The 15,259-nt window shown below is 35.2% G+C and overlaps 1 protein-coding gene and 1 pseudogene across 3 annotated transcripts in view; one reads left to right on the top strand and one right to left on the bottom strand.

The window, feature by feature from the left end:
* Positions 1-15,259, bottom strand: part of Thada (THADA armadillo repeat containing) — a 314,607-nt gene that overhangs the window by 294,887 nt on the left and 4,461 nt on the right. For all 3 annotated transcript variants that reach the window (XR_013429010.1, XR_013429011.1, XM_013358268.4), the window contains exons 4-10: positions 14,978-15,108; positions 10,695-10,843; positions 10,549-10,581; positions 10,260-10,308; positions 6,471-6,658; positions 4,347-4,441; positions 1,363-1,583 (exon numbers count right to left, since the gene is read on the bottom strand). Coding sequence is in view for 1 of the 3 variants with exons in the window: in XM_013358268.4 (XP_013213722.3) it covers positions 1,363-1,583; positions 4,347-4,441; positions 6,471-6,658; positions 10,260-10,308; positions 10,549-10,581; positions 10,695-10,843; positions 14,978-15,108 (866 nt within the window). In the remaining 2 variants the exon portion in view is untranslated. The remainder of the gene's footprint in view (positions 1-1,362; positions 1,584-4,346; positions 4,442-6,470; positions 6,659-10,259; positions 10,309-10,548; positions 10,582-10,694; positions 10,844-14,977; positions 15,109-15,259) is intronic.
* LOC144369390 (ATP synthase F(0) complex subunit C2, mitochondrial pseudogene) lies at positions 3,436-3,732 on the top strand (annotated as a pseudogene).

The following is a 15,259-nucleotide window of genomic DNA, read 5'->3' as shown; positions in this document are numbered from 1 at the left end:
GAACCATATTATTGTAAAATGGCACATAAAAGTCATTTCATTTTATAAGCATTTAACCATTTAAAATTTTAAATATAAAGAATAAACAGAAAAAATAGTTATTATTAAATTTACAATTAAAAAAAGTTACAAAGCCAAAACAGATCTCAAATTTGTGTATGAATCTTTTCACCTTCTAAAAAATAATCCAAAATGAATTATTGGAAACTACTGGAGGTGAATGAATCACTGGCTATCTTCATAGCAATGACAGTTTCAAAAGTGTTTTAAAATATAAGGGCCTCAGGCTGGGGAAAGTTAGGGTAAATGGGGTTTAGGGCAATGAAAATATTCTAAAGTTGGCTGCAGTGATGGTTGCACAAATCTGAATATACTAAAAGTCACACACTTTAAATGTGTGACTTGTATAATATGTAGATTATAGCTATATAAGCAGTTATTTTAAAACATAATCATTTTCTTCTGCTATCCACATGCTCATTATTATCAAGCCATATCTATAGTTTTGACATTTTAAGCACATGAGCACTTTCAGCCATTATGGCAAAAACATACACAAAAGAAAAACACAGAGTGTATCACTGTGAAGTCAGAAGAGCTTATAGAGTTGCTGGCTTGGGTTTCTTATTAGCAACATACTTAAGAAAGCATTTACTCTTCTAAGCTTTACTTTAACCAATCAACAAATTAGATTTCTTATTCTTTCTATCAAACATATGAAAGTCACATTAGATTATCCATGCTGAAATTCTTCATCAATTCTCTAGCACTGTACATATAAAAATTTTTAGTTTTTTGTTTTTTATAGGCATTTTAGTGCTGGAAATTAAACCCACACATGATAAGTGCTCTACCACTGAGCTGCAGTCTCACAGTCCCAAATTTTTATAGTTTTTAGAAAATGAGAGCGTAGCCAGGCATGGTGGCACACGCGTATAATTCCATCAACTTGGGAGTCTAATGCAGGAGGATCACAAGTTCAAAACCAGCCTCAGCAACTTAGCAAGACTGTCTCAAAATAAAAATAAAAAGGACTGGGGATGTAGGTCAGTGGTGAAGTGACTGGGCTCAATATCCAGTACTACCATCACCCCCCAAACCAAAAATGGTAACAGAGAAACTGAATGTTAAAATTAATTTTAGAAATTAATTACAGGTTAACTGGTACTAATACTCCCTATAACTCTTTCCCTTCACCCCATCTCTCTTTCACGTCCATTTCATTCCCTACACATATTCTACTTTTAATTTAGAATTCATCCTGAGCACTTTTCATGTAATTACTAAGTATACTGGTACAGTTACAACTTTTAAATGTCTTTTAAGCTAAACAAAATATGAAATAGCAGCATGAAAACTCACTGTGAACTCAAGGTGAACAAAACATGCACAGTGTCCAAAAGCAGGGCCTCTCCACTCAGGCCCATGCTCCCATCCTGCCAGTCCAACATGGCAAGTGTCCCCTGACACAGGAATAAGAGAGCTGACACAGAGATGTCAGCACAACAGAGGCTCCTGCAGCTGTTCACGAACCACTCAGGGATGCTGGTACAGTCTACTGAACGGAGAAGCAAACTGCTAATCTGGAAGAAAAAAAAACAAACTAATATATATAAAGGTTTAAAACTTTCCAAGAGATACTTCAAAATACAAATCAAAAAATGCTTTCTCCTGAAATATCCCTGGAAAAGTAACTAAACCTAAAATAGCCATAGACATTAAATTATATTAGTATTAAAAGGAAAAATATTAAAACTAGGTATATGAATCATTTTACTGATTTGAATGTACTAGTATAGCACACTACATCCCCACCACCTACAGGTGATGAGTTTAACACTTTGAGAGGTGATGTGAGAAAAGAATTTTTCAATCTTATCTAATGATAATTCCTATGTGATCTCATAGAATAGTATGTGTATATGTGTGTATATTTTTTTTTTGCACACATAATAAATATAGCAAAAAGTTAAGTAAAACGTCAAAATGAGTTTCTAGATACAGCAAGAAAAAGAACTGCAAGCAGTAAGTGTAAGTACTGTGGTCTAAATTATTATGCTTTCCATATAGGTGCAGGGGATGTAGCCCACTGGTAGATCCTATGCTTAGAAGTCAAAAGACCCTAGGTTAGTCTCCAGCATAACACAATAAAAATATATGTATATGTGTGTATGTGTGTGCACACAAATATATTTATGCACACACACACATGCACACTCTTTTCCAAATGGATCAAACTCACTTAACAACTGATTGTAGTATGATTCCTACAATGATTTAGAGTTATTTCTTTTTTTTTTTTTTTTTAGAGAGAGAGAGAGAGAATTTTTTTAATATTTATTTTTTAGTTTTCGGTGGGCATAACATCTTTGTTTGTATGTGGTGCTGAGGATCGAACCGGGGCCGCACGCATGCCAGGCGAGCGCGCTACCGCTTGAGCCACATCTCCAGCCCCTAGAGTTATTTCTAGTAAAAAGAATATTTATTTATCATAAGGTTGTACTGTGTATGTATCTAAACATTAATTTTCTGCATAATTTTGGTATTACAAGTATTTTTTATGATACTGAGGAGATATAGAACTGAACAAACAGCACCAAAGAAAAGGTTATATACCAAAAATGTTGATGATTGTAAAATAGACTTATAACAATTGTTACTTTTTTAATACAGATGAATTTTTCAAGTTCTCTTATTATAAAACAAAAAAGTCATCAGAAAGATAGTCTATGCAAAAGAATTTTTTATTTCACTCTGTTTATTTTTTATTTTGGTACAGGTGATTTAACTCAGGGGCGCTTTTACATTGAGGTATATGCCCAGTTCTCTTTATGTTTTTGTTTTCTTGATTTTTTAAAAATAATTTTAACTTCTAATAATATGGTGATTATTCGACCCAGGGAAGAAGTATGAGAGACACTACAAATTATCTACTAAACATTCATTCTGTCCTTTATTGTTGATAGCAAACCTAACATGTCCAGCCAAAGGCAGGATACTCACTTCCCCAATTTTTTTTTTTTACAACTAAATGCAGCCAGATGAGAGTGCTCAGACTAATAGGATACAAGCAGAAGTTCTTCAGGTATCTTTGTTTTTCCTAATTAAAGGTACAGATGTAGTGGGCTGTCTTTCTATCTACCACAATCCTAAAGTCATTGTAGTAGATAGACACAATGACTTTATTTTGTTTATTTATTTTTATATAGTGCTGAGAATCGAACCCAGTGCCTCACACATGCTAGGCAAACGCTCTGCCACTAAGCCACAACCCCAGCCCTTTATATTTATTTTGAGACAGGGTCTCACTAATTTGCTGAGGATCTCATAAGTTGCAAAGGCTGGCAGCAAATTTGCAATCCTCTTATCTCAGCTTCCCAAGTCCCTGGGATAACAGGCATGTGCCACCACACATGGCATTTTTTATTTCACCTTAAAAATATGTTTAGGAAGGTCTTCTCTGTACTGGCAGCAGCTCTCTTGCCATGTCTCCTGACCCCATGAAAATGTATGCCTGTTCCAAATTCCTCTCCACCCACTCTTTGGTCAGGAGCATCTCTTAGCTGCTGAGCCAACCACTATCTGCAGTGATGCTGAACAGACCAGAGACACTGACATCTGAGAAACCCCTCTCTAAAGCTTTTCTCCTACCCCATTCTGGGCTTTGCCCTTTCAGGGGCCATAGGGCTCTTTAGCCAGATAGTGGCCTTTCTCATGCTCTTTGCCATTTGAAAGAGCAGTCTCCACCTTGCTTTCTTCCTCCCGTGTCTTATCTGCCCTATATGTTCCTTTTCCTATATCTCCAAAGGCAGCCTGGGACAGTGGTTGGCTCAGGGTATGACAGAAGGAAAACAAATAAATACTGTATAAATAAGAAAATATTGGGAAGCAAAAGGCAGTAGCACATGCCTATAATTTCAAAACCTGGGAAGCTGTGGCAGAAGGATCATAAATTTAAGGCCAGCTTCCACAACTTAGCAAGATCCTGACTCAAAATAAAAAAGAGCTGGGGCTATAGCTCAGCACTAAGGCACCCTTGGGGTCAATCACTAGTACCAAAAAAAAAAAAAGAAACTAAGTTTTGTTTTGGGGCTAGGAATATAGATCATTAGCAGAGCATTTGCTTAGCATACACAGGCCCTGAATTCAATTACCAGCACTGCAAAAAAATAAAATTCTAATTCTCAGTAAAGTCAAATTCTTCTTTTTTTATTCTTTTTGGCAGTGTTGGGAATTGAACAGGTAACAGAGTCTAGTACATTTGAAGCAAGTGTTCCACCACTAAGCCACAGTCCCACTCTCTCAATAGAATACAATTAATTCTCAAAAGGAGAGGATGCACTTACCAATTCAGGAGTCTTTTCAGATGGATGAAACATTGTCTTAATAAAAAGAATAACAGCTAATCCCGATGTACTATGAATAGTCTGTAATAGGTCATCTATTTGGCAAAAGAAAAGACAACATGTATTAAATGACAGAATTTCCAGTGCCATGCAAAAAGCAAACATTGTAGGGTCAATCCTGGGTAAAGCTTCTAGCTTGACCACTTCTTAGATGAGTAAGTCTTAGACAAGTTATTGAACCTCCCAAGAACTCAGCCTTCTCTTCTGTAAAATGGGAAAATATAACCTCTGACACATTTTCATAAGGTTTAAAAAGATAAATGAAGAGGCTTTATATACTCAATAAATGTTGATTCCTTTCTCTCTAGAGCATCCACTCTTTCTCTCCACCTACAGGCTCCCAGCATGCCTCATAGCGGTACCACCTGTCCCCTCCCATCCACCAATGCCTCTATATCCCAACCCACATGCATACACTTTTTCTCAAAGAAATTTCAGGGCTTGTGCAAAAATATCTATATCCACGTTAATCACAAACTTTACTATGATTGGTATTGTACTCTAAGCAACCAAACAATTTTAACTGGATATCTTGTTATTTTATCTTTATTAACTTCTAATAATATGGTGATTATTCGACCAAGGGTAAGAAGCATGAGAAACACTACAAATTATCTATTAAACATTCATTCTGTCCTTTATTGTTGATAGCAAATCTAACATGTCCAGCCAAAGGCAGGATACTCACTTTCCCAATTTTTTTTTTTTACAACTAAATGCAGCCAGATGAGAGCGCTCAGACTAATAGAATACAAGCAGAAGTTCTTCGGGTATCTTTGTTTTTCCTAATTAAAGATACAGATGTAGTGGGCTCTCTTTCTTCCTGCCTTGAACACAGACATGATGTCTGGAAGTACAGCAATCACAGCAAACATGAGGCAACAAACAACATAGGTGAAAGCCGACATGCTAGAGAAGGAAGGTAGAAAACATTTGCGTCCTACTGTGCCTAGCACAGTTCTGGATCACCTGCTACTGAACTTCTTGTTGTAAGGGAAGGAAGAGGAGGCACATTTGCTTAAGTTTCTTAAGTTCAGTTTCTGTTACTTGCTGTTAAACACTGAATATCAACATGAAGCTTTAAAGTCCTGGAAAATAGCTTCTTTCCTTAATAGCCTCTTACAGCCTGGTTTTTGGTTTCTGTAATGTTAGCAATTGTTGATGCTTAATAATGCCTACATCAAATCACTGGGAGTTTCAAACTGATGATATTCAATCACTTCATTTCTTTTTTTAATTTATTAGATGAATCTTTTTTTTTTTTAAATAGAAATCAAACCCAAGAGCATTCTGCCTCTGTGCTACAACCCTAGCCTTTTGTTATTTCTTGAAATAGGGTCTTGCTAAATAGGGTCTTCCTAGGCTGGCCTTGAACTTGCAATCCTGCTGACTCAGCCTCTTGAGCAGCTGGAATTACAGATCTACACCACCAGTCCCAGCTGTTAAAGGACTTGTATAAAGAGAAATTTACAGGGCTGGGGATGTAGCTCAGTGGTAGAACACTAACCCAGCATGCATGAGGACCTAGGTTCAATCCCCAGCACCATAAACAAATAAATAGAAATTTCCTCTCATCTATTTGGTATCCTAGTAGTACAGTTCCTATGGACAGAAGTGACATGTAAGATAAAAGAAGAAGTACTGATGAGGCCCACAATAAACAACAACTGTCACTATCTGAAAATAGCTCTTGCTGCTAAGGAGAAATGTAAGTGTCGTTCTCATCTTTCTAAACTTCCCTCAAAATTTGGAAATTTCTTCTATAAAGAATTTTCTTTTGCTATTTAAAGTCTGTAGTTTTTCAACACTAAGATTGATTCTTCAAAAGATTCTTCTTTTGTATACAATAGACACACACTTAGAAAAGTCCTTCAATATTAACCCTTGCTGAATTGGTACATTTTATAGAAAAAGTCATTAAAAACATGTAATCCAGGACTTTTCTCCCACTTTGAGAGAGTGGAAAAGAAGTTCCACATCTCAGTAAAATGTATTGCAGACCATTTTTAGGAAGAATGGACTGACAGTCAATTAGAACCATAATTTGTTTGCTGTTACACTTACCATCACTTAAGAACTTGGTGAAAATATTCAGCAAGTCACACATACTTTGCCATATGGGAGAACTGGAAGCCTTCCAGAGACTCCCCTGGAAAGTCTGTGCTTTCTGTATTAACATCATTGAAGCTCTAATGCCTACCAACAAGTCATTCATCAACTGTGTTTGAACAATATGATTTCCAGCAAATTTTCTACAAAGAAGAAAAGACATTATTAAAAAAGGAAATTCAAATACTTGTTACCATTTTTATACCTCTCCAAAATAAACACTCCTCAAAGGGCCAAAATTAATTTTAGATTATGCTAGATAAGCCTCTATCTTCCAAACATTCCAATTTTGTAAATTTTCAACACTCTTACCTCAACAGGCACCTCTTTCTTAGCCAATGACTAACCTCACTTCCTATTTTAGAGAAAAGGTAAGAAATCAAGAAAAAATTCAAGAATGAATAATACAACTTAAACTTGAATACTCCTTCAACCTTGATACCCTTTTTTGAACTGGCTTCCAACATGCTATGCTCTCTTAGATTTCCTACATCGCTTTTTAAACACTAGAACCAGTCTACCTTTTTCTCCCTAATTGTTTTTGGGGGTTTGTTTGGTTTGTTTTGCTTTGATGGTGCTGGAGATTAAACCCAGGATTTCATGCCTGCTAAATAGGCACTCTACCACTTAGCAATGTTCTCAGCCTCTCCCTCTCTTTTTATGCCAGAGTTTGGGTGTCTACTAACAATACCCAAACTTTCATTGATTTAGATCTCTTTAATTCCAGATTCATTCACTAACTTCCTATTCAATATCTTCACTTGACTATCTCAAAATATGTGAACTTATCTTTAACTCCTGCTCCATCTGCTGGAATCTCTATCTACAAACACACTGCAATCATTTTCCCTTCCTCCCTTCATTCCATCTATAAGAAAATCCTGTTCGTTCTACCTTCAAAAAATATCTAGAATCTGATGGCCTCCACTGTTACCATCTTGGCCTAAACCTGCTCCTCCTCCTCCCTAAGATTCCTGCCATAGCTTCCAATCAATCTCTCAGTTTCTGTTCTTGCCCTTCTTGAGGATTGAGCCAGGGCCTTGCACATGCTAGGCAACAGCGCTACCTCTGAGCTATACCCTATCCCCCAGTCTATTTTCAACACAGAAGAACATAGAGTAATCCTATTAAATCATAAGGCAGGCTGGGGTTGTGGCTCAGTGGTAGAGCACTCAACTAGCATGTGTGAGGCCCTGGGTTTGATCCTCAGCATCACATAAAAATAAATAAATAAAATAAAGGTATTGTGCCCAAATACAACTAAAAAATAAATATTAAAAAAAATCATAAGACAAGCTAGGCATGGTGGCACATGCTACAATGTTTTGTAGTCCCAGCCACTCAGAAGCCTAAGGCAGGAGGATCACAAATTCAAGGCCAGCCTCAGCAATTCAGCAAAGCCCTAAGCAACTTAGCAAGAACCTGTCCCAAAATAAGTGATAAAGGCCCCCTGGATTCAATCCCCATTATCAAATAAGAAAGAAAAAAAAGTAAGTTAAAAAAAAACCACTTGGGGGCCAGGGTTGTGGCTAAGTGGTAGAGCGCTTGCTTAGCATGTGTGAGGCACTGGGTTTGATTCCTGGTACCACATAAAAATAAAAACAAATAAAATAAAAGGTATTGTGTCCATCTACAACTAAAATTTAAAAAAACTGACCATTCCTCAAAACATTAAACACAGAATTATCATATGATCCAGCTATTCTACAGAGACTCAAAAATGAACACCAATGTTTAGAGCAGCATTATTCGCAATAGCCAAAAAGTAGAGAAAGTCCAAATGTCCATCAACATACAGATGAATAAACAAAATGTGGCATATAGAGAGACTATTTGTAAACAGGAATAAATTTCAGATACATACTACTGCAGAGATGACTCTTAAAAGCATTTTTTAAGTAAAATAAGCCTATTACAAAAAGACAAATATGATTCTCTTTATATTAGTACCTAAAACAGGTAAATTCAAAAAGCTACAAAAAGTAGAATAGAAGCTACTAGTTCTAGGGGCGGTGGAGAGGGAACTCTCTTTTGGATATATTGAATTTGAGGTACCTGTAAAATATCCAACTTGAGATGTCCAGAAATAAGCCTACCACCCAGAGAAGAGAACTTAGAGTGATAATTTGGGAATCCTGAATATTTAGATGGTAGATAATACCAAAAAAAAAAAAGAAGAAGAATGGTTCTAAGCAGTCAGAACAAATAAAATAAAAAGAATTGAACCCATATTTAAGAGAAGAGCTGATGAAGAACTGTCTAAAAAGAGACAGAGAAGGAGCTTCTAGTGTGGCAGAAGGAGACATCAAGTTGAAGATGGCATACAGGTATTACTTCTGTTCCCTTCCAGAACCTTCCTAAACCAATAGCCATAAGCTTTAAGACATAAAGACATAAATACATAAGGGCAGTAAACAAGACAGTCACCATACTTTAAAAATATGGTGATTCTGAGCCTAAAAGGCTCAGAGATTGTGGACACTAAGCATTCCTTGAATTGGAGATAAATGCATAGCTGAAAACAGGAAGACTGGCTACAAGCCTACTTGAGAACTCTGTATCACATTCCCTTGCCAACAGACAATTGGTTTACCTTTAGAAAATATAAACCGTCAAGTGTCTGGGAAAAAATAACAGCACACACAATGTCATATTGCAGACAGGAAAATTGTGTAAATTCATGCACAATAGATGCCTACAGCCAAGACCTCAACTTTCTGCCCTCATTCAGCAACCAGAATATTAAGACAGTGATCTGACAATTCTTTCATAGTGAATCTACCACTAGATCAAAAAAAGACCTAAAGATAGTGACATAAAGGGTTCCATCAAGATACAGCCCAGCCAGACCAGCCTAGAATAAAACCTGCAATCAACCCCATTCATATGCACAGAGATGCAAATCAATTTTCAGTGCCCTATTTTTAATATTTATTTATTTATTTTTAAGTTGTTGGCAGACATGACATCTTTGTTTGTATGTGGTGCTGAGGATCGAACCCGGGCCTCACGCATGCCAGGCGAGCGCACTACCGCTTGAGCCACATCCCCAGCCCTCAGTGCCCTGTTTTTAAATATGAATACCCAAAAGTTCACTAGACTTCTGACAGGAAAGTTTCTAGCAGGAAATATAGTGACCAAACTCAGCAAACAGAAAAAAAGCAACTTACAAAAAATAAAAGCATGTAAATATAAGAATACTTGAAGCAAACAAACAAAAAACAACCATCATTAATATCATCAGAGAAATAACATAGGAAACTTCGCCCCATGAAATAAGAATAGTAAATTATGAAAAAGGATCAAAGGTAGGAGAAGGGCTCTTCTCTTTCACCTTTATTCTCATAATAATTTGACTTTTAAAATTAAATATCAGTGAGCTGGGGATGTGGCTCAAGCGGTTGCGCACTCGCCTGGCATGCATGCAGCCCGGGTTTGATCCTCAGCACCACATACAAAGATAAATGTTGTGTCCGCCGAGAACTAAAAAGTAAATATTAAAAATTCTCTCTCTCTCTCTCTCTCTCTCTCTCTCTCTCTCTCTCTCTCTCTTTAAAACAAAATAAATAAAATTTAAAAAATTAAATATCAAATCTCTATAGAATAAATTTAAATAATCAGGTCTAATTAAGGGAGAAGGACAAAAAGAACACATTCTGAGAACTTTTGAAAATTTTCTTTGTACAGAGAGAATGTACAACTATAAGCATACACACCACAAGTATGTAAATACATAGCACTTGCCTATTTTCTTCTAGGATTTCAATTAAACTCTTCCGCAGAAAATGAAGTACTGAAACAAAAAGAATATAATGACAATACAGAACTTAAAATTGGGAATTTTAACTTCAGTACAAGAACATATTTTAAATCGGTTTTCTAAAATATCATAATAGAGAAGCAAAGATTTTAAAAACAGCATGATATACTTTAGTGATTTTTTCCTATTGCCAAAAAACTTAAAAGCACCAGTTCCAAAATGACACATAAGCAACAAAATACCCTAAGAACAAAATAAAATAATAGGACTTACCATTTTTAAGAAGATTATTAATACTTGCTTTACCTATAGGGGGAAAAATTAATATTAGTAAGGAATTTCACTAAACTTAACATCATTTAAAAATAATGTCATGAAAGGTATTATCCAGAAAAAGTATTAGAAAAGTGCTGGCTTACCTAAATTAAAATTTTCCATACAGGAAGAAATATTGTCAATTACTTTCCTATATGAGTACAAATCAGTAGTATTCAATTCTTCTTGAAGACGAGAAGTAAAACTGTGTACAGCCTCAGTTAGAAAAAATTTAGGTAGGCCATTTAGTGAGCTAGAAAAAGAATCAAATATTAAAAATATGACAACTTCGTACTGCCAATATGTGGGGGAGGATAATCATCCAAATGTAGAAATACTGAACTAAACCCTCAAAGTATAGCCAGAAAATTACAACTTCATATCACCATCACTGGAATTCCCTGGTCTATCATTTCTCTTCTGGTTTCCCTGGCTCCATATTGCTTCTCTCACATCTCCTATACCATTCTCAATAGAAAAGCCAGTGTGATAATTCTAAAATGCCATGTGACAGTCCTCCCTCAGTATCCACAGGGAATTAGTTCCAAGATCCCACACAAATACCAAATGTGAGGATGCTCAAGTCTCTTATATAAAATGGCATAGTACTTACATACAATCTGTGTACATCCTCCCATATACTTACGTCATCTCTAGATTACTTAAATACCCAATATAATGTATATGCTATGTAAATAGTTAGTATTCTGTATTGTTTAGGAATGGTAACAAGGAAAATGTCTGTACAAGTGTAGCACCCAGCAATTTTTTGAATATTTTGATCTATGGTTGGCTGAATGCAAAACCCACACATATGTAGAGCTGACCTGCCTAAAAGCCTTCAACAACTTCAAAACACATGCATACAAACACAGTTTTCAATGACCTTATACAATCTGTACCATCCACTATTAACTCTCCAACCTCATCTCCTTGTTTACTTTGCTCTAGTTACATGGCCTTCTGACAACCCTAGCCTCTGACAACCTAACAGTCTTTACTCTTATTATTTCTTCCACCCAGAACATTCTTCTCTCAAATACCCAATAATCAAAAATCACCTTATCACATAGAGCAAAGTTATGTGAAATGGCCAGTGTATTTTACTACCCCACCTTTGATGTTCTTTCCCCCATCCCTTAGCTCCCATGCCATCTAATATCCTGTAAGTTGTTTATTTTGTCTATTTTCTATCTCCCCTTGTAATACAACCCCATTCTAGATTATTTGATTCATTATATCTCCAATTCCTAGAAGGTTGTTTAAAACATAGTAGGTAGTCGATAAAACTTTACTGAGTGGATAAATTAAACTTATGTCAATTTTAATTCAATTAATCTAAATCAAGAGGTTGGGGCTGAGGCTTAGCAGTAGTGCACTCGCCTGGCATGTATCAGGCACTAGGTTCAGTTCTCAGCACCATATATAAATAAATAAAATAAACAACAACTATATTTTTTAAAAATCTAAATCAAAACCAATAGGCTTTTTGTTTTTTTGATTGATTGATTGAACAGCTTTTCTGGAAGAAAAAAATTCAAAAATTGGAATATTCTGAAAAAGAAAGTCAGTAGAGAGGTAACATACAATTACATAATTAAACCACATTATAGAACTACAATAAATAAGACTATGATGTGGTACATCAATGAACATGCCCAAGTCTAAAATCAATAAAACTCTTGTTTACGTAAGCATATATAACACAATAACGTAGCATCCCTAATATGTGAGGAAGATAAGAGTATTCAAGAGTTTGGTGATTAGTGACTTTTATATGAAAAAGAAAACTAAGTTGAGCCTCTGTCTCACATTATACTCAGGCTTTAATTCCAGATGAATTTTAAAGCTGAACAAAAAAATAATGATAATTATAAGACAAGAAAATAATTCTCTAGTAATCTTGTATTAGAAGAAGGCTGGGAATACAGGTCAGTAGAGAGTGCTTGCCTAGGATGATTCTTCATCATCATCATCATCATCTTAGAGAAAACATATAAGTAAGGCAAGAAGCTCAGGAATCTATACAAAGAAAAGTGCTAATAATGTTGATAACAAAATATTTCTTTAATTTTTATTAAAAGATAACATGAAGAAAACTTAAAACAAGAAAAAGAAATATATAGCATATAATCTACTCATAGTTCTTACAAATGAAAAAAATTATGAGAAGATATACAAAGGTTACGTAATGATTAAAAAGACAAACTTCACACATTAAAAAATGTTCGACTACATGAGCATATGGGAAATGCAAATTATACAAGATAGTATTTATCATCCTTATATTTTAAAGATTTAAAGAATGATATTCACCAGTGCTAGAGAGCTATGAAGAAACAGGCACTCATTCACTGTTGATGGAAGTACAAACTGGAATAACTTTTGGGGAGTACAATTTAATAATAGCTATAAAAATTTCAACATGAATAACTTTTGGTCTTAAAAATTCAATTTCTAGGAATTCTCTCATGTATACACATACATGATTATGAACAAGATTAAAAATATTAGCCAGGCACAGTGACACATGCCTGTAATCCCAGAGACTTGGTAGGCTGAGGCAGGAGGACCGTGAGTTCAAAGCCAGCCTCAGCAACTGAGCAAGGCACTAGGCAACTCAGTAAAACCACATCTCTAAATGAAATACAAAAAAAAAAAAAAAAAAAGGCTGGTGATGTGTCTCAGTGGTTAAGCATCCCTGGGTTCAACCCCTGGTGCCAGCCCCCCGACCCAAAAAAAATACTAATGCAAAATTGTTGAAATAAGGAAAGCTGAAAATGAACCAAATATCCATCAATGGAAAAGTGATTAAAAAAAATCAGAAAATACATTTCTGATATATCCATAATATGGAATATATCTGTAGCTCTTAAAATAAAGACTGTTGGTGGGAATGTAAAATGTTGCATTATAGGAAACAAGATGACAACTCCTCAAAAAACTATAAACAATTACCATATGATCCAGCAAGCCCACTTCTGAGTATATATCCAAAAGAACAAAAAGCAAGATTTCAAAGAGATATTTGAGTATTTATGTCCATAGATACATTAAACCGTCACCAATAGGTAGAAGCAGCCAAACATCCATCAATGAATGAATGAACAAATGAGGCATATACATATAAACAAATATCCATAAGGAAGGAAATTCTATTACATGCTATAACATGGATGAATCTTGAGGACATTATGTTTGGTGAGATAAGATAAGTCACAAAAAGACAAATACAAATATTCCATTTACATGGAGTACCTAAAGTAACCAAATTCCTAGGAACATTCAGTAGAATGGTGGTTGCCAGAAGCTGGGGAAGAAATGGGGAGTTGCTTAATGGGCACAAAGCTTCAGTTTTACAAGATGAAAAGGTTCTGGATATTTGCTGAACAGCAGAATGGATTCACTTCATAATACTGAACTGCACACTTAGAAATGGTTAAGAAAGTAAATTTTAAGTTATGTGCTGTTTACCACAGTTTCAAAAAAACTAACTAGCTGGGCACAGCGGCACAACATGTAATACCAGCAACTCAGGAAACTAAATAAAGCAGAAATATCCCAAGTTCAACGACAGCCTGGGCAACTAAGTGAGACCCTATCTCAAAATTTGAAAAAAAAAAAAAGGCCGGGAGGGGAGATGAGGATGTAGCTCAGCAATACAGCACACCTGGGCTCAATTCCCATTATTAAAAAATAAAAAGGACTATACTGAGATGGAAATATCTCTAAGATGCTGTTTAGTTAAAATACAAACTCTAGATCATTATGTAGAATATAATCTCACTTATATAAAAAATAAAAACTAAAATACAACACACATATGCTAAACATAAAGAAAAGGTCTAGAAAGATGGATACCAAAATATTAAGTGATATTTCACCAGAAATGGTGAAATATAAGCCTCATTTTTTGTGTATTTCTATACTGCTTAACATTTTTAAATCAAGTATATTGTTCTGTATTGCTGCATTATCCACATTGAAACAGCTGAGACAAATAGAGAAAAAAGTAGCAAGAAGTGGACTGAACTAAGAGTCAGCGAACTATCACCCAGACCAAAGCCACAGTCTGTACGTTAAGGTCTGTGACCTAAAAAGAAACTGAGATAGAATAAGAGGGAGAGAAGAAAGAGAGATTGTATGAATGAAATTTTTAGTGATATATTTGTTTTATTAGAACAGGAAAGGAACTTTGGTTACTTTTTTTTTTTAATACTTTTTAGTTGTAATTGGAAACAACTACCTTTATTTATTTATTTTTATGTGGTGCTGAGGATCGAATCCAGGGCTTCACACATGCTAGGCAAGGGCTCTACCACTGAGCTACAACCCCAGCCCTGGTTACTTTTTATAATACCCAACTTCCCTTCCTTTTTTTCCTTACCTTGCCAATACTTTCTTCAAGGGATTCTTCAGATTCAAAGAAAAATAAATGCCTGCTAAAATATCCAAACAACTTTGAACAGTGGGATCACACAGGCCATTTTTATCTAACTTCTCCAGTAGAGGCACAATCTATAATCCAAAAAAATTCAAAGTCATTTTTTCTAATATCAACTATAACAAAGTAATATGGTTGGTTACAAATACTCTTTTAAATCTCAATTATACTGATTGTACTGTGGAATGTTTTCCATATTGTACTGATTTAAAATATCTATTTTTA

The sequence above is a fragment of the Ictidomys tridecemlineatus genome, chromosome 12 (assembly GCF_052094955.1).
Source record: "Ictidomys tridecemlineatus isolate mIctTri1 chromosome 12, mIctTri1.hap1, whole genome shotgun sequence".
Classification (NCBI taxonomy): domain Eukaryota; kingdom Metazoa; phylum Chordata; class Mammalia; order Rodentia; family Sciuridae; genus Ictidomys; species Ictidomys tridecemlineatus.
The sequence above is the reverse complement of the archived record's forward strand: the minus strand, read 5'-3'. Positions and strand labels throughout refer to the sequence as shown.